This window comes from Thunnus maccoyii, chromosome 15 (assembly GCF_910596095.1).
Source record: "Thunnus maccoyii chromosome 15, fThuMac1.1, whole genome shotgun sequence".
NCBI classification, from domain to species: Eukaryota; Metazoa; Chordata; class Actinopteri; order Scombriformes; family Scombridae; genus Thunnus; species Thunnus maccoyii.
In genome coordinates this window covers 1,714,119-1,737,101 of record NC_056547.1, presented here as the reverse complement: position 1 = coordinate 1,737,101, position 22,983 = coordinate 1,714,119, and the positions used below count along the sequence as shown (strand labels likewise).

At 40.5% G+C, this 22,983-nt stretch overlaps 1 protein-coding gene and 3 gene segments (V, D, J or C); 2 read left to right on the top strand and 2 right to left on the bottom strand.

The window, feature by feature from the left end:
- Positions 1-22,983, bottom strand: part of LOC121913208 — an 899,212-nt gene that overhangs the window by 760,162 nt on the left and 116,067 nt on the right.
- Positions 1-22,983, top strand: part of LOC121913212 — a 747,540-nt gene that overhangs the window by 619,093 nt on the left and 105,464 nt on the right.
- LOC121913210 overlaps positions 1-22,983 on the bottom strand; it is a 756,822-nt gene that overhangs the window by 631,851 nt on the left and 101,988 nt on the right.
- The window catches only part of LOC121913129 (glutamate receptor ionotropic, kainate 5-like), a 104,126-nt gene that overhangs the window by 73,174 nt on the left and 7,969 nt on the right, over positions 1-22,983 (top strand). For both annotated transcript variants that reach the window (XM_042435805.1, XM_042435804.1), the window contains exons 13-16: positions 11,637-11,746; positions 12,387-12,560; positions 16,257-16,422; positions 18,075-18,300. In XM_042435805.1, coding sequence (XP_042291739.1) covers positions 11,637-11,746; positions 12,387-12,560; positions 16,257-16,422; positions 18,075-18,300 — 676 coding nt within the window. The remainder of the gene's footprint in view (positions 1-11,636; positions 11,747-12,386; positions 12,561-16,256; positions 16,423-18,074; positions 18,301-22,983) is intronic.

Below are 22,983 nucleotides of genomic sequence, written 5' to 3'. Positions count from 1 at the left end.
GTATATAACTTACGCTCTGCTCAGATCATGTTCACGTAGCCAGTGTAAGATAAATAAGGAGTTTTTAACTCAGTCAACCATGATGATGATGATGTTCCAGTAGAGCCCCAGAATATAAATATAGACGTGGAAATGTGCAGAATATGTCGTCTTTAACCGAAATTCAAATTCATATGTTTCCTTTTCGAAGGTACACAGGTGTAAATACTAGGGGTGTGCCCGAATACAAATACATTATTCGGCAAAGCACAAATAGTGGGGTTTTTTTTACGAATATTTGTTTCATACAAATATTTTAGAAAGAAAAAAAAAAAACATGTTAAATACCAGCAAACACAGGTCGGTTACATCTCTATTTCAGTGTCTCTCCTCTGCTCCGCTGTGACGTCTATCAGCAGGTTTCAACGAGGGGAGTCACATCCACCTGCTACATGACGCACATTTCCTAATTTGGACATCACTCCCGGAGTTGGGGGTGTTCTCCCAAGGGAACACTTCATGAACTTCTAAAATTAAAAGCGTAATAAAAACAAAAAACAGGATTTTTAAACCTCTTTCCATTTTTATTCGAATACAAATACAAATAATTTTGCTGCCTCATCAAATACAGATACAAATACAAATACTGGACCCTCTGCACATTCAGTAGTATCAGACCAAGCTTTGTGCTTTGTTGCACCTTTAAACACATTCAACAGTGATGTCATAGCGTCCTGACTTTTACATCACTGAAGCAAACAGTAAAACCAAAGCTATCAGCATCTGCTACATACCGCAAAGTCTTCACTGGGTAAAGATGTTTTTTTTGTGTGATTTGTGTGAAAAAACATAATTTTCTGTTTGTAACATCCTGCACAGCACATCGTTGCAACATCCAACCAATATGAGGACACAGTTTGCTTTCGTCCTGAAAAGCCCAGCAGGTTGTCTTGTTTTCTTTTCCTGCAGATGGGACACAAACTTTTAAAAAACTGAACAACAGTTTGCACTTGTTGACATCCCCCCCCCCCCCCCCTCTCTCTCTCTCTGTTTCTCCGTCTGGTCGATGATTTGATGAATTCAGACAGAAAATGCTGCAGTAACAACAGCAGCCGCCTCCTCAGCAGGAGCTCTGCTGCTGGAGGCAACAACAGTCCCCCGACTGCTCAGGTCAGTTCAGGACCGAGCAGCAGCAAATATTCAGAGAGATCACGCTGGGGGAGAAGTGCTGGAAGAGCAGATAAAAGCAGAGCCGAGGACACAGATAGAGGGCATGTTTCTTCTTCTGCATTTTTCTTTTCTTTTTGGGAGAGGAGAGGGGATATGTGACAGCAGCTGCTTCTTGAAAAATATGAGTCTTTCAACCTGTGAGGGAGGAATCGGTGACTCTGCCTCTCTGACTGTGAATGTGAAACACTAACGAGTCGCCTCCTCCACCTCCTCCTGCTCAGGTTCAAAATGTAGGTGAATAAACTACAAACAGGCACAGGAAGTCATTAATGTGTTTGCAAAGACACGAAGCAAAAGGCAGCATTTTTCCTGTGAATACTGAGAAACGGTTACCAATTATTTCTGCTTCCAGAAGGAAAAAAAATGTTCAAATACACTGAGCTCGGGGACAATTACAGTTTTATATTTTTGGAAAAGGTTTCAGTTGATGCTACTGGGATCAGTTTAAATGTAATGTGAGAGGCTGTGTATAAAAAAAAACACCTTAAAGGTGATGGACAAATAACAAGAATAAATACCTGAGAACATGATGCAATAGAAAACAATAAAACTGCAATAAAAAGCTTTGTGAAGCTGCTGCAGCTTCTCTTCATCTGGAGTCACTGCTGCATAAAAACAAACACGATCGGTCAGAAAAATCAAAACCACAGAGAGTCAAACTGACTCTCCAGACGTCCAGAAAGAAAACATTTGTCTTGCCAAACCGAGTTAGTCGACTTTCTCCAGAAAGCTGATTCGTTAACTGTCATGTAAACGAGAAACCAGGTTTCCATAGTTGAGGTTTTTTGGGATTAGAGAAACCTGAATTTTCTTCTGGACAACGCCGATTTCTCTGCCATGTAAACGTTTAACGAGGTTTCTAATCAGCTTTTTTTATAAATGAAGAGCAGCTGAATGAACAGAGAGATCATCGTGTCCTCATATGTAGAAGTCTGAACAAGTCTGTTTCCACCGCCGACACATTTGACTGTTTAAATTCAGACACATTCGTTCCCCAATTACCTGCATGACCTGGTTTCACTGGTTAACCTGGTTACATAAGAGCATGTAAACACACTGAATGACCGCAATAATTAAAGGAATAGTTCCACATTTTTGGAAACTTAAATTTAGATGAGAAAGTAACACGTTACATTCTGTTTGTTTGATCAGGAGACGATGTCGAGTCTGAGGTCGTTTTACTGGCACAAGATTGTCAAAAAGCACAAAAATCATCAGCTGTGTGTGTGTGTGTGTGTGTGTGTGTGTGTGTGTGTGTGTGTGTGTGTGTGTGTGTGTGTGTGTGTGTGTGTGTGTGTGTCGGACTCGGCTGCCTTGACAGCAAAATAAAAAAAAATTTAAAAAAACAACCTTAAATACAGCACAGTAAGGAGATGAAATATTAGTTTGTCCTTGCACATATAAAACCGAGGACGACGGTGTCAAAACCTCCACAAAAAAACTCTCACAGACTGAAAAAAGTCTTAATATAGAACAAAATACCGACGTTACACAGAGTTCATATCAACAGAACTACTTTATAAAAACTTGTGAGGAGATACGCTCGTCACGACTTACGCCGGCCGGTTCCCCAGATAAATCCGAGGGGTCGTGAGATGATTAATGGGAAAAAGAAAAAGAAGAAAAAAAAACAAATCTGTTTCCAGTTTTCTTTAATCTTTTGTTAAATATCAGATCATTTGACTTCTTGGGCCGAAAACACTTTAAATCACTCACAGACATCTGGAACTTGATATGGGACTAGTTTATCACATGTTTTTGTTTGTAAAATCTTAATCTGCAAAGTAATAAGGAACTAAAGTTGTAAAATAAATGAAGTGGTGTAAAGATAAAGTATTTCCCTCTGCGATGTTGGAGCTGCAAATACTCAAATACCAAAAAACAGTACTTGAGTAAATGTGCTGCCTGTTCGTCCGCTGCTCATCAGTATTCACCTCCACCGTCTGTCCTCCATGTTTGATGTAGTCTGCTGTTAGGTGTATTGACTCAGTGATCAGTCAGCTGTTTAATGTGTGTACAGCCGAGGCTCTCCGCACACAACCGTCCTCCCTGCTTCATTTTCTTAAGTGTTTATTTAACGATTAAGTCGAGCGAGAACTCGTTTTTTTTTTTTTTACTCACAGTAACAACCTCAGGCGGCGATTTACGCTCTCACACGATCGGGAGGAGAGGAGAACTTCAGCTGAGGAGGATTTGAACCGAGGCGTCGTAAACTCTCCCTCCACTAAACATCAGGCTGCAGTGGTGACCGTTATACACAGTAGAGAGGCTGGTTAACAGGCCGTGCTGATGATGCTCCAACACATAAAACACACATCAAGGACACAAGATCTGCTCCTGCAACCGCAAAATAAACATGAACAGAAACCATAAAAACTTTTTTGTTTTTGTTTCTGTTTATGGAAACTTGCAGCAGAAATATCATCTTTATCATTCAGCACATTCTGCTAGTAGTAAGTAAAAGTACGTAAGTATTATGAGCTTGATGTAGTTAAAGTATTGCAGTAAAAGTACATAAGTATTATGAGCTTGATGTAGTTAAAGTATTGCAGTAAAAGTACATAAGTATTATGAGCTTGATGTAGTTAAAGTATTGCAGTAAAAGTACATAAGTATTATGAGCTTGATGTAGTTAAAGTATTGCAGTAAAAGTACATAAGTATTATGAGCTTGATGTAGTTAAAGTATTGCAGTAAAAGTACATAAGTATGATGAGCTTGATGTAGTTAAAGTATTGCAGTAAAAGTAGTGGTTTGGTCCCTCTGACTGATATATTATTATATATGACATCATTAGATTATTAATAGTGAAGCATCAGTGTTAGAGCAGCATGTTACTGTTGTAGCTGCTGGAGGTGGAGCTAGTTTACACTACTTTATATACAGTTAGCTAGTTTAGTCCAGTGGTTCCCAACCTAGGGGTCGGGCCCCTCCAAAGGGTCAGCAGATAAATCTGAGGGGTGGTGAGATGATTAATGGGAGAGGAAAGAAGAAAAAACAAAGTTCTGATACACAAATCTGTTTTCAGTTTTTGGACTTTTTCTCTAATCTTTGATTTTTGCTGAAATATTGGATCATTTGAACATTTATTGAAATGAAAGCATGTGAGAAGTTTAGAGGGAAAAATCACATGGAAATACTCAAGTAAAGTACAAGTACCTCAAGGTTGTACTTGAGTAAATGTACTTTACTTTCCATTGAGGGGCTGCATAAAAGACCAGTAGAAGATAAATAAGGAGTGTTTAACTGTAAATCATGCAGAGATATTCCAGTAGAGCTCCAGAATATTTCCTCTTTTAAAGTTTGCATCCTGCATCGTTTACATCCATCCATGTAAAAAACGACTGAATCAGTCTTTTCAGCAGGTGCTTCACTCCGTAGTGCTTCCAGTGATCAAAACCTCCCCGGGGTGCCTTTAATTATGTTGTCTGTGTTGCTAGGCAACCCGGTGCCTTCAGGGCCCCTGAGAGTCTGGAGCAGTCGTCCACTTTTCCTGCTTCATAATCCGAACCCTGACGACGGCGACAATACTCACAAACATCCAACTATTCGTAACTCTGCGACTCCCAGAGCAACAACGTAAATGATACAGTGATGTCTGGAAGTAAAGAAACACACACACACACACACACACGTAGCATCTATCTAAATAGCTTGCAAGCACACTTAAAGATGGTAATCTATTTAATTGCCCAAGCTGTTGACTTATGCACACACATTAGCGGAGAGCCGCGGTGTTTATCAGTGTTCTTGCCTCCTGGTGTTGAACAGTGTAAATTTATGTCTGCTGCTGCTCCCAATTCATTAGTTCTCGATATATCATCACTCTGCTTTTCACTGCGTCTGAGTCTCAACAATTCATTACAGCGTGATGCACACAAGCAGGGTGTGATTTGCTGGGGGGGGGGGGGGGGGGGGGGGGGGGGGCTGCTGGGGATTTTCCCCCCTCTGGTCTGTATATTCCTGCATCTGCTGAAGTATTTTATCCCCAATGGAGACAAAAGTTTATCCCGTCACAGTGATTCATGCTGCTTCACCCGTAGACCATGTGTGTAGACTTGGGTGCACCAGATCCGCCCTGAAGGTATCATCGGCTCCGGAACAGATCCACAAAACGGGTCTGGATTCCACTTGCACAGCAGACCAGATCTGGCCCAGACTCTACCCATAGTGGCTCATCTGGCCAAAACTAGCTACAGAAATATCTCAAATCTAGCCGACCAACTTCTGGGACCAACAGCAGATCTCACTGAGGAGTTTCTTTATTTGAAGAGGTCCTTCAAATAAAGACCTACAGTGTCATGGGGGAGTAGCAGGAATGGACCCAAATGCAGAGACCAGAATGCAGAGTTGCATGCACCAAAAGATCCAACCAGGACTTAAAAAAGTAAGTGAACTGACGAGGAGATGAGGTGCAGGTGGGGAGATGATGGGTGGAGAACTCAGGAGAAGGGAACACAGTAACAAAACCAAAACCCAGAAAACACAGTACTCTAAATACAACCCACACCAACCCGTTCAAGAACCACCATGAACCTAAACCCAACACACCAAGCTAAACAACAAAAGGCCAAAAACCCACCACCCAAATATAACAAGAGAAACCAGAAGGACTGAACAGAAGTGCAAACCAGGAAACCCCTAAAGAACACAACAACACACAAAGTCCAGGCAGGATGTGACCTACAGACTGTTGGTCCTCGGTGGTCCATGATTGGCCATCAATCGCCTCAACACAAGTATCAATAAAATGCAGTAATACAACACTAGATGTTTATGAGATTGATCAGTCATTAGTATCAATATGTAAATCCACAGAACTACAACGCAACAGATTGAAAGTGAAGCCAGTTAAAATTAATTATTCCATTTATTGCATGTTTCTGAAAAGAAAAACTTAGATATCAAGAATTTAATGGAGATTAATTTAAGCCTGAAAACAGCACTTTGCTGGGGGGGGATGAGTCCTCATGTGCTGGTTGGACCCTGAAATATGATCCAGGAAGGCTGGTTGGAGGGAAAGATGCAGGCGTTTAAGGCTTATTAGATGTCAAAACACTGTAAAACCTTTTATACAATGAGGAAGGATTTTAGAGCTATGGAAACCAGAAATGTGCACTTGCATGTATTTTGGCAAAACTTGAGCCTGGTTCATCAGCATGGCTGTGTTGTTTTTCATGTAGTGTTAATGTCAGTTTGAACTAAAGCCGCTAAGTAACTTCAAATTGTTTTAAATATTTGTTACGATTACTTATGCAGCAGCAGCGACGTCTTTGATGCCATCTGGCTGAGAGATTAAGCAGCAGCTGCTTCAACTAAGTACAGAACACTTAAATGATCAGTGAAAGCACAAACGGCAGAAAATGAAAGTCCTCTCACTAATTCATCTGCACCGTTTGTTTGTTTTTTTTGTGTTTACAAGACATAATTTCTCTCCTGCATCAAACATCAGCTACTCCTGCTTCCTTTTTAAATATCACTATATATTCAACACATATTTTGTTATAGAGAGCTGGGAATATGCAGCAGTTTAAAACATGCAGACATGATGCTTTCTACTAATCGTACTTTACTCAGGCAGCAGACAACAAATCAGATTGATGCCACTTGTGAATGTATCTGAAATAAAATACATCTGAGATATAATGGGTTATTTAAAAAAATCTAAGAGCTGCAACATAAGAACAGTCTATCATGCAAACAACAATAAAATCAGAAATCACTGTCAGGGCTCATGTGACACTAGAGACGACACAGCGTCTAGTTCATGTGATGACGCAGTAAATGGACCAGAGACGTGGATCCACAGGAAGAAGACAGAAGTTCATCATCTTAGCCTGACAAGTAGGCAAATACTGTAGCCTGTTTATTTTTGTAATGTAATTTTGTAATGGATAATGATAGTTCAAACTGTAACTGTAGGTAGTTAGGGGGCAGGTGACCACTGTGGTGCATCGGCAAGGATGCAGGGATGCTGGGATGCTGGGATGCAGGGATGCTGGGATGCAGGGATGCTGGGATGCTGGGATGCAGGGATGCAGGGATGCAGGGATGCTGGGATGCTGGGATGCAGGGATGCTGGGATGCAGGGATGCTGGGATGCTGGGATGCAGGGATGCAGGGATGCTGGGATGCTGGGATGCTGGGATGCAGGGATGCTGGGATGCTGGGATGCAGGGATGCAGGGATGCTGGGATGCTGGGATGCTGGGATGCTGGGATACTGGGATGCAGGGATGCTGGGATGCTGGGATGCTGGGATGCTGGGATACTGGGATGCAGGGATGCAGGGATGCAGGGATGCAGGGATGCAGGGATGCTGGGATGCAGGGATGCTGGGATGCTGGGATGCTGGGATGCAGGGATGCAGGGATGCTGGGATGCTGGGATGCTCTCTTCAATGGTTTATTAATACCAACAGGTAGGTATATACAGGTGTGTGTGTGCGGTTATGTTTCTGAACACACACATGCGAGGATAGCTCATCAGTGGCCACTATTTACAATATAGATATTCCACTGTAGTCTCTCTCTCTCGTCCGATCTCCATGGCAACTAAAACAAAAAACAAAACAAAACATAGCAACCGGCAGTGTTTGCATTGCTAATAACAAGGGAGCTGATTGGCTGATCCTACTACCCAACTGATCGACTAAACTACTATTATACACAAACAAACGAGTTCTTCATCACAAACATTGAAGTTTGTTGCATAGAGCGGACCAAAGTCCAATTTTGCGTGCAGATGATGCACCGATTTAACGCAGCATTTTTAACCTTTTCCGTGTCTCATTTAACACCGTTGGTTGGGTTTAGAGAAAGATCACAGTTTGGATTAAACAGCAGAATGTTGTAAAAATGTCCCAACGTGATGTTAAAGATCTCAAACAATGCTCTCTGGCTGCTTTTGCAACTTCTTATCAACAAACTATCAACCTGCCTCCTCCTAATCAGCCAAAAATCACTTTATAAAATAAAATAAAGTCTCATTATATTGACGTCACTTCCCTGGGAATGATCAGTGCATCACCTGCACACAAAACTGGACTTTGGTGTGTTTGCTGCACACAGTTTGAGAGTGTAAAGTCGTGTTATTTGTACTCAGATTGAAGAGACCGAGCTGATTAAACAGTGACTTGCAAGAATGACATTAAGTGTATTTGCACATCTGGAAAGTATCTACAGTACTGGAAGGAGCGTCTAAATGTTAAATTAACATTTAACCTTTTGTGTTGTCGTATATGATCACATCTCCTGTGAACTTGACATCACACTGCTGAGAGTGAAAATATCAAACTAAAAAAAAAAAAAAAGATTTAAATATTCAAATTTATGTTACTGTAACAGCTGCAAGAAATAGACTAATAGTCATAGATGGACTTCATAGTTAGCCCACTGTGGTTCTGATTTATTATCATAGTAGTAATAATAATAACTTTATTTATATAGCACCTTTTAAAAACAGAGTTTACAAAGTGCTTTGACAGACAAAGCAAAAGCAAAGACATGAGACAGAAGACAATAACAGACAGAAGACAATAACAGATCTGACCTTAAAAAGATGGCGGCCAAAGGCAAAGAAAGACAATAAAGAGATGATAAAAAGTTTAAAAGAAAGATGATCTAAAGACAACATTACATAAAAGCAAGTCTGTAGAAATGGGTTTTAAGAAGTGATTTACTGATTCTGCGAGCCTTATCTCCTCAGGCAGGTCGTTCCAAAGTCGAGGGGCCCTGATGGAAAAAGCACAGTCACCTTTAGATTTAAGCCTCGACTTTGGAACAGCCAGAAGGGCGCCACCTCAACATATCTGTTATGTAGCTCGGAGCTTCAGACCCAGACGTGCTTTAAAAGTGATCAGTAAAATCTTAAAATCGATTCTAAAATGAACAGGGAGCCAACGGAGAGAAGCCAGAATCGAGGTGATGTGATGTCGTCTGTTAAAACCAGTAAGAAGCCGAGTTGCTGTGTTCTGAACCAGTTGGAGGTGGAACAGGGATTTTTGTGTTTTATACCGGAAAGGAGGGAGTTGCAGTAATCTAGTCTAGAGAAAATGAAAGCATGGATGATTTTTTTCAAGGTGGGAATGGTGGAGCGTCGGCTTAATTCTGGAGATGGTTCTGATTTGGAGGAAGCAGGACTGGACAAGTTTGTTAATGTGTAACGTTGATGTTCCCTGACGAGATGCTTTCCTTCCTCGCTGTTCACGATGCCTCTGTGAATAAAAACGTTTCACACTTTCACATCCAGACTTGACTTTATTCTAAAGTTCTTGGAGACCTTTATAATGTAGCACAACAAGCTAGTAAAGCTGTAAACACATGCTCAGTAGCGTCTGCTTTACACAGAACTACTCTCCGGAGACTGAAAACATGACGCTGTTATTAGTCTTTGGAGTCGTTTGTGTCTCACTGATGTGTTTTATCATTATATATCAGGCTTTGATACACACACGATACTTGTTAATACTGTAAGTAAAATATAGAAAATCCTCAAACTGATCCTTCAACATGTGATATAGGTTTCTATACAGGACGTCTAGTCACAGACTCACATCAGATCATAGTTTCAGCCTCATTTTGTGTTTTTAAAGGAGCCAAAATGGACAAAAAACAAAAAACAGAGCTGACTGCCTCCATCACAGCTCCAGTCATCTGCTTTAATTGGGTCCATTCAGGGAGTTCGTTGACTCTCTTCGCTGCCAAACCTTTTCTCCAGCAGGCGGGAGGACGGATCGGCATCGTGATGGGAAGCATCTCATCAGGGAACATCAACTGACCGTCGTTACCGCTCGAGTTTATCTTGTTTTATTTCGTTTTATTTGAATTGCAGGTTTTTTTACGTGCGGAGAAAAGGAAAAGAAAGAGTGTAATTTAGCTAAATGCATGTCTGTCAGTCTGAGAGTGAAGGTTGTGTTTCTGTGTCTGGCAGCCTTCTGTGTTCGCTGACTGGCAGACGGTCATTATCACAATTCACTGCTGCCAGCTGGAGACGTTTCAAACTTCAACTATGTTTTTTTTCTCTTGAAGTTAATGTTCATGTAGTTCGACGTGTGAAAGTGTAAAACTCGTCTATAAATACACACGATTAGAACAATTTGAGACATTAAAAATGACTTTCAGCAACATGTTTATGTTCATGTGACGGCGCCCTCTAGTGGCCACAGTAATTATTATACATATGGGATCAAAGCAGGAAGTCAGGTGACTAATTGATTAATCGTTAAAGTTGTTTTTTTCCAGCAAAAATGCAGCCGTAACAGATTTAGACTATTTGAAGACATTTTTCACTCTATTCTGACATTTTATAGCCAAAAAAATTAATGAATTATAGTCAGAATGGTGGATGGATGAGTCAACAAGACATCACTGTTCACTTCCTGTTTCCAACCGACTGTCAATATTGATTTTTTTTAATGTGTTACTGCTGCACAACACTGGTCAATACTCAACATTCATGTTTGTTTAAATATGTCTGTCAGGCATAATGTTGGAGAGACGTTTATCCAAAAAAAAACCTTTTAAAAGTCTCAGATTCTAACTCTGTTTCCATCTGCCTGTTTTTATTTGCATTTTTAATTTGCTCATAAAAATAAAAATAAAAACCAGAGTGAAACTGCCGAAAATTCAAAAACATCTCGAAATATCACAAAAAAAAAAGTTTCCCGCTGTCTGAGGTGTAACAGCAGCTGTTTGGATAAAAAGCAAATGTAAACAGACTGAGTGAATAAATGATGACATCATGAATCTGTGTGGAGCGATGATGATGATGAGGCGACTGCAACCTTCCTCACGTCAACACATGAAACTAACAGAAACGTCATATTTTCCGTCATGTTTTCCGTTGTTTGAGCTTTGACTGTTTTAATGACGTCATCATGTTGTCTCTTCTTCTTCTGCGGCGGCGGTTTAATTAGCGCCACCTGCTGTTTATCTGCAGCAGGATGGAAACAAACATTTTCTTTTGCAGACTTTCCGGAAATTTGGTTAAAATTTGCTACTTTGGATGGAAACCTGCTGGAATATTTATTAGTTTATGACATTTATCAAGTTTATGCACATCTCTAAATATTAGAGCAGGAAGCGAGAAGAAATTTGTATAAAAAGACATCAAAACTATTTCTATTATTTAGTTCAGTTTTATTTATTCAGGATTTTCATTTAGATCTGTTGTACAAGAGAAATCTAATTAAAAAACATAAAAACACATCAGTGTTTGGTTTCAATATTTCACTCAGTAAACATCTCGTAGTTTGTTTTTCTGACTTTAAAGCAAATCTACAGATAAAATCATGACTCGTCGCTTTTATTTCAGAATATTGGAAACAACTCTAATGGAGAAAACTAATTAACAGGGATGTGTGTGTGTGTGTGTGTGTGTGTGTGTGTGTGTGTGTGTGTGTGTGTGTGTGTGTGTGTGTGTGTTTCAGGGTCGTAAACCAGGTTACTTCTCCTTCCTGGATCCTTTCTCTCCGGCTGTCTGGCTCTTCATGCTGTTGGCCTATCTCGCCGTCAGCTGCGTCCTCTTCCTCGCCGCCAGGTAACACACACACCTGCCTCTGTGTGTGTGTGTGTGTGTGTGTGTGTGTGTGTGTGTGTTCATATTAGCTCCAGCTGAACTTTAGACATAAACGTACAACAACATACAGCTTGATAGACTTGAAATACCAAACCTATCTTTAAAACAGCTATAATCTATATTTTATAATAAATATTCATATATATCTTCATAGCTCCACAGTCTGATCTATACAGTGAGTAATGTGTTGGTTGTGGTTCGTAGTGATGAACCTACAGAGATTATCAGAGACTCTGCAGCTCCTCTCGGCTTTACGGAGCTTTATAGTGAGTTTCAGCTCATTGTTTATCTGTCCGGCTGCAACTTTTACTGTTCTGGTTCACTCTCAGCGTCTCATAGCTACCTGAAAGGTGATGATATGTCAGTGTTGTACTTGTTTCTGATGAAAACTAGCAGACAAGTTAATGCAGATTTACAATTTAGTTGTGTGTAAGTGTTAAATACTTTCAGTCTCAGTCCAGGTGTGTTAATAAACCTCTCTCTCCCTCTCTCTCTCTCTCTCTCTCTCTCTCTCTCTCTCTCTCTCTCTCTCTCTCCCTCTCTCTCTCTCTCTCTCTCTCTCTCCCTCTCTCTCTCTCTCTCTCTCTCTCTCTCTCTGCAGGCTCAGCCCCTACGAGTGGTACAACCCTCACCCGTGTCTGCGGGAGCGGCGGGACGTCCTGGAGAACCAGTACACGCTGGGGAACAGTCTGTGGTTCCCAGTAGGCGGCTTCATGCAGCAGGGCTCAGAGATCATGCCCCGAGCTCTGTCCACCCGCTGCGTCAGCGGAGTCTGGTCCGTCCCTTTATTATTATCATTATTATTATTATTATTATTATTATTATGGAGAGGAAGGGAATCATGTGTGTCTTGATTGTCTACAAGTGTTCAGACAGTGGTCCTCTACTTTTACAACGTGGATTTATGTTGACAAGTTGTAATCTTGTACAGTCAGACCTCCGTCTCATGAAATGAAAAAAAAAACAAACAAAAACAAATTATAGACAGAATCTGTTGTTTCAGCAAATGCTCCAAACAATCTGTTTACAACACAGTGACGGCGCCCTCTAGCGGTCGCAGTAATGACGACGGAGCAAAGGAGGACGTTATTATAGAGCAACGAAGTTCACGAAGGGAGGAAGTCGTTAACAAAACATCAGACTGAAACAGGAGAGATCAATGTTCACTTCCTGTTAACACTTCCTGTTCTTTCCCTGAACCTGACCAGACCTGAACCACAGCACTGTCACACCATAAAACATCATTATGTTTTAACAGTGATTCGTAACGTATTTTGTCATTTAATTAAAGGACTTTGGGGAAAAATACAAAACTCTCAGCAGCAGCTGTAAACTGCTGAGTGCTGAGATGTTTACAGTTAAAGCCATGATGCATCAAATACAGTCCGTCCTCACAACAAGTCAAGTCAAATGTATTTATAAAGCACATTTCATACAGCAAGTGTAAACTCAATGTGCTTAAAAACAAATAAAGATCATACATAATGAAATACAATATTAGATACAAAAGGAAAAAAGCTACATCTAAGGGATGTAAATGTAATTTGACTGATCAGTGTTTTATGTTTATTAATGCAAACATCCTGTCAGATATTGATCTGCTCCCAGTGGATGAACTAGTTAATCCTCCAGGTACAGACAGGTGAACAACGCTGCTCCTCTACACGCTGTTAAATTCTTCTCCTTTACTCCCCTCGTCTCTCTCTCTCTCTCTCTTCTTCTTCTTCTTCTTCTTCTCCATCCCTCCTTCCTCGGGAACATTAGCTGAAGGTGAACAGATGGTGAACCGGCTCTCATGTGAGAATGATGATGTCGGTTTCTGTTCTCGTTTTATTTCTGCTCCTCTGCCCCTCAGCTCCTCTCTCCTCTCTCCCCTCAGCTCCTCTTTCTTTTCTATTAGTACGAATGTCTTTTCCTCACACAAAAAGATTTAACAGCAGCTTTTAACTGAGTTTTTGTATTTTCTAAAGTGTCTGTTTTATTATTTGAATGTAGGGCTGCAAGTAACTAGTTTATTTTCATGATGGATTCATCTTCTGATCCATTTTCTGCTTATTTGATTAATCGTTTTGGTCCATAAAACATCAAAAAACTGTGAAAAACACCACTCACAGTTTCCTGGAACCCACGGTGACGTCATCAGATGTCTTAATTTGTCTGACCGACAGTCCAAAACTTAAAGATATTCACTTTATTATCATATAAGATGATGAAAAGCAGCTAATTCTCAGATTTGAGAAGCTGAAACATCAAATATTTGGTGTTTTTGCTATAAAAATTTTTAAAAAAGATTTAATCGATCATCCAAATAGTTGCAGATTAATTTTTGTCAGTTGACTAATTGATTAATCTACTAATCGTTGCAGCAGTTCATTATTTGGTTAAAAGATCAGACCTTTGTTGTTTGTTTGTTTGTTCATATTTTAAGTGCAACCAGCAGAAAACTTTCATAACTACGTCTACAAATATTCATAATAACTAGAAGAACATTCAGAGCAAACCTCCGACCTCCTGCTGCTGAGTGTGGAGATACAAATTACAATTACAGTCGTCTCTCAATTAGTCCTCTCTCTCCTGCTTTCCTTCCCCTTCCTCCTCCTCCTCCTCCTCCTCCTCCCCTTCCTCCTGTTTCCTCTTCCTCCCTCAGTCCCAGTAGCTGCAGTCAGACAGATGGTGGGGTGATACTGGAGGGACTGGATGGGCCATCAGCATCTCTTCTCTGACAGCTCTCAGCCTCAGCAGCACTTAGCCCCATAAAAAACTCATGATGACTGTGGCACAAACTGCAACGTCCTGTCTGCGTGTTTGACATTAACACCGGTGTGCAGTAAATCAAAGAAATGCTTTGAATCAATCAGACAGCAGCAATAATGTTGCACGAGCAGGTGGGGAAGTTCAGACCAGCAGACAAACAAACTTTGACTTTAACAACAAAAAAAAAACTTCTCATAAGGTCCATTTAATAGCTTTTCCAGAGCTTTCAACAAAATCTCCTGGATTTTTGTACTGTATATGTCAAGAATGAACCTCAGACAGTGACTTTTTTAGGGTTTGACACACAAATAAGGCAAAACAATCTCAACGCAATTGTCCACAAGATCTTACGTGGTTTTCCCAAAGCTTTCAACCACATCTCATGACCTTCCTCAGTAGGTAGAGCTGCTCAGTTGTCACTTTTTCTAACTGCTTTTTGGTTGACCTCCTTCTATCTGTCTCACTACTTTTTGTGCAAACCTCCTTTTAGCATTTAGCCAAGTTTAGTCCAAATGCTTTGAGGAGACAGTTAGCTTAGCTTAGCTTAGCTTAGCTTAGCTTAGCATAAAGACTAGAAGCAGGAAACAGGTAGAATGACTCTGTCTGTGTTGTAATTTGTTTATTTCGAACACAAACTGAAATGTAATTACTTGGTGGAACAATTTCTTAACATTATTTTCTTCCCTCCATTAGTTGATTTGGTTGTGCAGATTCATGCTAATATGAAACACATTTAAATTACATTTTTGCTGTTTTCACTAAGAAGCTTTTCATCAGTGACACAAATCACACCAACTCTGAGCTCTTTATCTAAGTCTCTCTGTTACTGTCTTAACCAAACTCCAAACAAACACCTGCATCGTAGATATCCAACTGCTAAAAGTTAATTAACACTGTCCAGCCAATCAGAATTGAGCATTTTCACTGGCAGTGGTATAAAGTGAGGATAACAGGGGTTCAGTTACATTTAATCTAAACTGAGTCACTGTGTCGTCTGGTTCTTGCAAACTTTGACTCCCAAGTTCAAACTACCAAAAAAACAAGAGTTTAAACTTTAAAGTTTGTATTGTATTGTATCTTTTTTTTCTTTAAGAAAAAATGTCCAAATTCTCCGATTCCAGCTTCTTAAATGTGAATATTTTCTGGTTTCTTTTGTCCTTGATGATCTTTGGGTTGTGGACTGTTGGTCAGGACAAAAACAGACTCTTGAGGACGTCATCTTGGACTTTGGGAAGACAGTGATCAACATTTTTCACCATCTTCTGATATTTCATAGGCCAAACAATTAATTGATTACTTAAGAACAATGAGAACAATCACAATGAGATATAGAATTACCCCTCATTTCTCTCACGATTGTCAACTTTTGCTCAAAAAATCACAGAGTGATGACTCCTTATGTCCAGTTTTTTGTCTCCTCTCCCTCCCTCTCTTTATTTGCCTCCATCTCTCCTTCCTAATCCCCTCGCTCATCACTTCCGTCTCATTTCCTCTGCAGCGGAGGCGTCCTGCTCGTCTCTGCTGCAGCCGGGGTTCATGTTTAGGTTGATGATTTTTACCTAAAAATCCTGACGTTTCCTGCAGTGCTCTCCATCTGTCTCTCTGCTGCTCTCTGCTCCCGATGAAAAAAGAAGAAGAGGAGAAAAAAAAAGTGAGGGAGGGATTTGAAACTTCTGCAGGGTAAATAAAGGTTAAAACTCTTCTCTGGTCCTCTCAGGTGGGCGTTCACTCTCATCATCATCTCATCCTACACGGCCAACCTGGCGGCGTTTCTGACCGTTCAGAGGATGGAGGTTCCCATCGAGTCTCCGGATGACCTGGCCGACCAAACCAACATCCAGTACGGGACCATCCACGGAGGATCCACCATGACCTTCTTCATGGTGAGACTGGCTCAGCTTACTCACTTTATTGTGATTTTTGAGTGTTAATGCCAACGTTGGTCTGTTATCTTGATGCTTGTTTAAATGTCAAACGAGACAGTGGATTGACAGGAAAGCAGGAGGGAGGAAGAAATAAAAAGAACCAATGGTTGGTGAAGCTGGTTTTAAATAGATACCTTTAAAAATGCAGCAATGTCTGCAAGTTATGAGCTTAATGTGGATGTGAGTGAAGCGCAGTTCAACCAACCAAAGAAAAACCTGACATATTGCAAAAAAGGTGTAAAAGTTGTTGAAACAGTTGGCGAATAAATGATAACATACATGAATTATGTGACTTAAACGTCATTGAAGAGCTGAAAACATCAGATCTGTGTGGAGCGACGATGAGGAGACTGTAAGTAAGTAATAAAGCAGGACATGGGAACAAGAAGGGGGGTCTATAGAAAGGCTTGATGATATAAATGGGTTTTGAGGCGTCGTTTAAAACAGTCCAAGGATTCAGCAGATCTAACAGATTGTGGAAGATGTTGGGGGCTAAGAATGTGCGGTCACCTTTTGATTTGCTTTTTGTGCGTGGGGAAAGATAGAAGGCCAAGATTTGTGGATCGGAGAGGTCGTGTAGTGGAATGAGGAACAAGGAGCTCAGAAATGTAGCTAAGGGCGAGTTCATGGAGTGTTTTATAAGTAATCAACAGGATCTTGTAGTTTGTTCTGAGAAGCCAATGGAGGGATGCAAGAACAGAGGTAATGTGGGATGTATGGCTAGTTCTGGTAAGAAGTCTAGCTGCTGTATTTTGGATTAACTGTTGACTGACTGAGGCAGGTGTAGAGGGAGTTACAGTTACAGATAGGAGCAAAACCTCCTGTCTGAAAAATGCACTTTTTTGTGTTATAGATATTAAAGCCTCACAAAGTGCAGATAGGAGCTTTTGCACTTGGTGCAAGTTGGAAGAGGTTCTACAAAACAATGCTCTAAATTAAGTTAATAATTACAATTATGTTACAAATGAAATTAAGTTTGTTTTCAGGTAAAAAGATGTCGTAGTATACGAGGGTCAGAATTCCTTAAATTCAGTGTATTTGCTTCCTCGTCTGCTGGAAATGAATGTTCAGTGATTGTGTAACTCGTGCTGTAGCCTCTCTACACATCCAGGGACTCTGCGTTGTGTTTTTGTTTTGTTGTGTGACTTTTCTGTCACAACGAAGGGCGGGATTATCTCACAGACAGACTGAATATGAGCAGCCTTCATTGTTCTCATCATCCACAGTGAAATCCTCCAATCAGAGAATTCTGCAGATAGGAGGTTTTGCGCTTTGGCCATCGATATAGATGATAAAGATGATACCAAGATTCTTAGCAGTGGATTTAATGTTCAGTTGAAGTGGGCCAATAAACTGAGTAGCAGCAGTGACAAAGATTTCAAGACCAATTAAAATCTTCCTCACATCAATACATGAAACTAACAGAAATGTCATATTTCCATCATGTTTTCCATCATTTGAGCTTTGACTGTCGTTCTTTTAATGACGTCATCTTGTTGTGTCGTCTTCTTTTGAAATGGTTTAACATTGTAATGTTACACTAAAAAAAACAAGTACACTGTAAAAGAAAACAACCACGATGTGTTAACTGTAATAATGAATCTCTCTAGAACTCGCGGTACCAGACGTACCAGCGGATGTGGAACTACATGTACTCCAAACAGCCCAGCGTGTTCGTGAAGAGCACGGAGGAAGGCATCGCCCGCGTCCTCAACTCCAAGTACGCCTTCCTCATGGAGAGCACCATGAACGAGTACTACCGCAGCCTCAACTGCAACCTGACGCAGATCGGAGGCCTGCTGGACACCAAAGGATACGGCATCGGCATGCCTCTGGGTGAGTCCAGTGGACACGGAGAGAAAGTAGGAGCCTGCTGGTGTTGTGTGATTATGATTATATGTGCTGTCACTCTGCATATTTTCTGTAATATATTGAAGCTTTGTTATGTTTTGTTGGGCACCTTGTGGGTCAGGTCTTAGCTGCGTAAATCTGTTTCATCGGTTAACCAGATCATATTCTTTGTGCAGCTGCTGTTCTTGGCAAATTAAAGCCATCCTGATTCCAATTTGGCTCTGGTCTGGCCTCGCCGCGGCGTCCTCAGACTTGTTCCTGGTGATAAGTGTTAGCGCACAGATTAGCATAGTTAATGGAGGAAGGAAGAACAGATGTGGAGAGAGGAGACGGAGCAGCGGGAAGAAAGCAGCACAGAAAAAGACGAGGCGTTTTCAGGAGACCGGCCTGTCAGTCATGCTGCCTGTTTAAGTGATGGAAATAAAAGCAGCAGAATGACCCAGAATGATATGAATGAATGAACCAGGTTATATTCCCTCCAGGGTGTTGTGGTCTGCCCTGAGGTCTCCTCCCCATGAGACGGTCCAGAATACATCCTGGATCCTAAATAACCCACAAGATTTACTTCTGATCACAGAGGGATTTAGACTACTTTTCACCTGGAAACACACCAGAAAATCTGCAGAGTTCCCCTTTAATGGTGCCCTTACAATCAGTGTTTCTCATCAAAACACATTTGGCAAAAACATCCAATCAAATTTAAGTGAAAACATTTTGGATATGAGCTTTTTTTTTTTTGCTTGAAACAAGCAAATTTGGCTGCCTGTGCAGGAAGAGATTTTCTCTTGATAAGATTTCTTAAAATAAGTCAGGATGCCCAGAAGTCTTTAAAAAAAGATCAAATTACTGAAAATAAGATTAGAGCTATTCTTGTTTCTAGACAACAAAACTTCACACAGGGGATACCTGTATGGAGCTCTGCCACAACTGGGTTTTGAACCTACAGTCTTCATGTTGGGAGCCACCGTACAACCTCACCACTGGTGCACCAACTGGCTCTAATCATTGAACTGTCAATGACTTTAGTCCAGACTGACATATCTGATGAAATTTTGTACAAACATTCATGTTCCCCCGATGATGTCTCACAATGACTTTGGTGATCTTACTTTTTCTCTAACACCAACCATGAGGTTGACATTTTTGGTTTTGACTGAAATGTTTTGTCAAGTATTGGATGGATTACTATGAAATTTGGTACAGATATAATGTGTGAGTCCTCTTACTCGAGTACTATGCATACTCCAAACAAACTGGGGGCAGCAAATCACCAGAAAGTTGGGGTGTCGACCCCTATCGTAAGAAACAAGTCCCCCCCACAGGATTCTAACTGGTCTGAACCGTATATCAACAAACAGCTAACTTAGCAAACATATTAACACTGTCAGTAACGTTATACAATTAGCTATCTCTATAAGCTATCGCTAAACAGCCAATGTTAGCATTAATAGCTGTTTACTCACCAGTCAAGAAGAAACGTTGCAAGTTCAGCATCAAACCTTATCCCTTTACTCATCAAGAGCTGTCTCCAGTGGTTGCAACGCCAATGTAAATGTGTTTTGCTTCTATTTCTATCACTTCTTTTCTTTACCACCGAACGTGGTTTCTTGCCAGAGGCAGGTGGTGGTGATAATGGTCGCTTACCAAGAGTTTCAGCCATCATTGCGTTTACTGTTCCATTCATTGACTAACCGCAGGCAGGACCTTCAACATAAAGAGGTTATAATACGCCCTCAGGGCGGCGCTACTTCTTCATCCTCTCATGTTAGACTGAGAGCAGACTGGATGCACAGTGAGTCACTATCACCTCTTCAGGTACAAAGTGGTTTTACAGGCAGGACAGGCCAGGGCTAGCAGGTTAGCATGCTAACTTCAGTAGATATCTCTGCAGTACAACACAGAGACTTCTTTGACGTATAATCAAAACTGTTCACATTCTGTTGATAATTTTAGTTAATTTCTGAATGTTTTAAACTAAAATTCTTACATGTAGCTCCTTTAAGTAAAAGAAGAAATACTGCAATATAAAGACACTCCGTTACAAGGAAAAGTCCTGGATTAATGAAAATGTCACTGGACAAGTGCTTAAGGTTTTGTAAAAGTAAGTATTGTTAGAAAAATGAACATTTAGTATCAAAAGTGTAAAGTTTTTTCTTTTTAAAGACCAGGGAAAAGAGAAAAGTATTAATAATGTGGGAAAGAAACATTGTTTAAATGACATTGGGGAGGAATAAATGAGAAAAATGGAAAAGAAAAGCAATCATTTCTGAATTGGTTTTGAACCCATTTTAGAAAAAGAAATATTAGGTTCATCATTCTTTTGGAAACTTGCCCAAAAAGATATTTGGCTTCAAAGGGAAGGGTTCTGTTTCCAAAATAAAAAGGCACAATCAATTTTGTTAAGAGAGAAAAAAAAAGGAAGTCAAGAGTTGAAACATGAATCATACTGTATCTGTGAAATATGGACTATCTAACCAGTAAAACTGTCATCATTTTGTAAGTCTTAAATTATCTTTTACCTTGAACACACTCTTCCTGCCGTCATCTAGTGAAAGTCAGAGTCACTTTTTAATGAAATAAAGAAGAAGATGAGTGAGAGTGACAGAGAGGGAGTGAGGACCGTAATTTATAGCCTTATAGTGAACGTAATATTAGAGACAACTATCAATATAATTCAATCCAGCATCGCTTCAAAAATTTGCATAGAGCTGAATCAGCAGCTTTCTGTGTCAACAATAACTCTCAGTGCTGCTTTATTAAACTCTGGATCCTAAATTCAATTCTGCCATAAACTCTTTACAGGTGACTTTAGTATCCTGATATGTATATCATTCCTTTTTTTTAATACTCTTGGTATCTGCTTATTGACCTGATGGGTTTCAGCAGTAGGTGGGGGGAAATGGGGACATGACATCTGCTGCTTGAGATCAACTTTTGCCTAAATTAAAGCAAATATCTGATCAGTTTCATACCGTTAAGGCTTGAAGCTTGAAGGAATAACATGGACTGATTATTAGAGCAGCAGCAGGATCAGCTGCTCATGTTACTGTTGTAGTCATGGCGACTGCTCACAGTGTTTAACATCATAACAGTGCTGATATAATGTTTCTTCATTCAAAACACGTTGTACACAATGGAGACTCATTACATATCTATTACATATTAGGGGTGTGCCCGAATACAAATACGCTATTTGGCAAAGCACAAATAGTGGGGTTTTTATGAATATTTGTTTCATACAAATATTTTAAAAAACATGTTAAATACCAGTGCACAGGTTGGTTATACCACTATGTCAGTGTCTCTCCTCTGCTCCGCTGTGACGTCTATCAGCAGGTCTCAACGAGGGGAGTCACATCCACCTGCTACATGACGCACATTTCCTCATTTGGACATCAGTCCCGGAGTCGGTTGATACAGATACAAATACAAATACTGGGCCCTCTGCACATCTCTATTACATATCAGCCTTACTTTGCTCCAGTAAGCGATCAGATGTGTGTTTATCCGTCCCTTTTCCACTGAACTGCGTCGAGCAGATCCAGCGGCGTGGTGGAGCGACCGTTGGATCACGTCTCTGTCCGAGTCCAACGTTCGCAGCGATGGACGGGGTGCAGAGAGTCGTCGACATCGGAAATAAAAGGGAATCGATCGCTTTGTATTTCTTTAAACACTGTGTCGCTTGCAGTAAAAATTAACTGGTTGCAAACTAGTAATGACTCAAATAACCGAACAAAGCTCAGTTAATCTCTAACTACACTGTGGCCAATGGTAAGTTTGTTCTTTTATTTTGATCAGAAGTTTATGTCCTTTAGCCGAGAAGTCACAGCTTTTATTGATAAGATGATGTCATAGGCCACAATGACCTATGATGACCGTAGGCGGAGGGTTCATGGGCGAAGTTTAGGTATAGGTGTGAAACCTGGAGGATTGTGGGAAACTGAGCTCATGGGCCCAGGACCTACATAAATAATGGTAATAAGTTAATATAGTACTTTATGTAATATCATATTGTATTGAGTAATAACCTGCATCATCATACTGATACGGCAGCATCAGAGCTTTTGAAGCAGCTACATAAAGTAATCTGTCTTGTGAATCACCATCAGTCACAGCAGAAATATATCGTTCCAATTCAAAGTCTTCCTCCCAAAAAAGTCTGTTAGTGGAGCTTTGAGTAGAGATAATTGTCTCATACTACAGTCAGGTACAGGTGTTTTGTATAACTGCGTCCTCCTGTCCTCTGGAGTTTGGACTTCTGTGTTCAGTATGCAAGTCTGAACTTGGCGTACTTTGCATTGATAAAGGCTGAAGGTGTTTTTAGTCTGATATCAGTGATGGATGTGCTGCTGTTAGGTCACATGACCTCCTCAAACGTGGACATGTGTTCCTGCAACTTTTTGTGTTTACTATAGCAGCAATAAGAGACAAAACAGGAGACAGAACAGACAAGAAAATGGACATGAGGTTGATACTAGTCACATTTAATGATTAAAAAGAGAAAACAGTAAAAGGCTGGAAGAGCTGTAGTGACACCATGTTAGCGGTTAGCTCAACAGCTACGTCACAACCTCAATAAAGACTCACAAATGTCACAAAGATGGATGAGTTGTGAGCTGTTTTCCACTTTCTGATCTGGTGGTTTTACTGTTCCCACAAAAACAAACT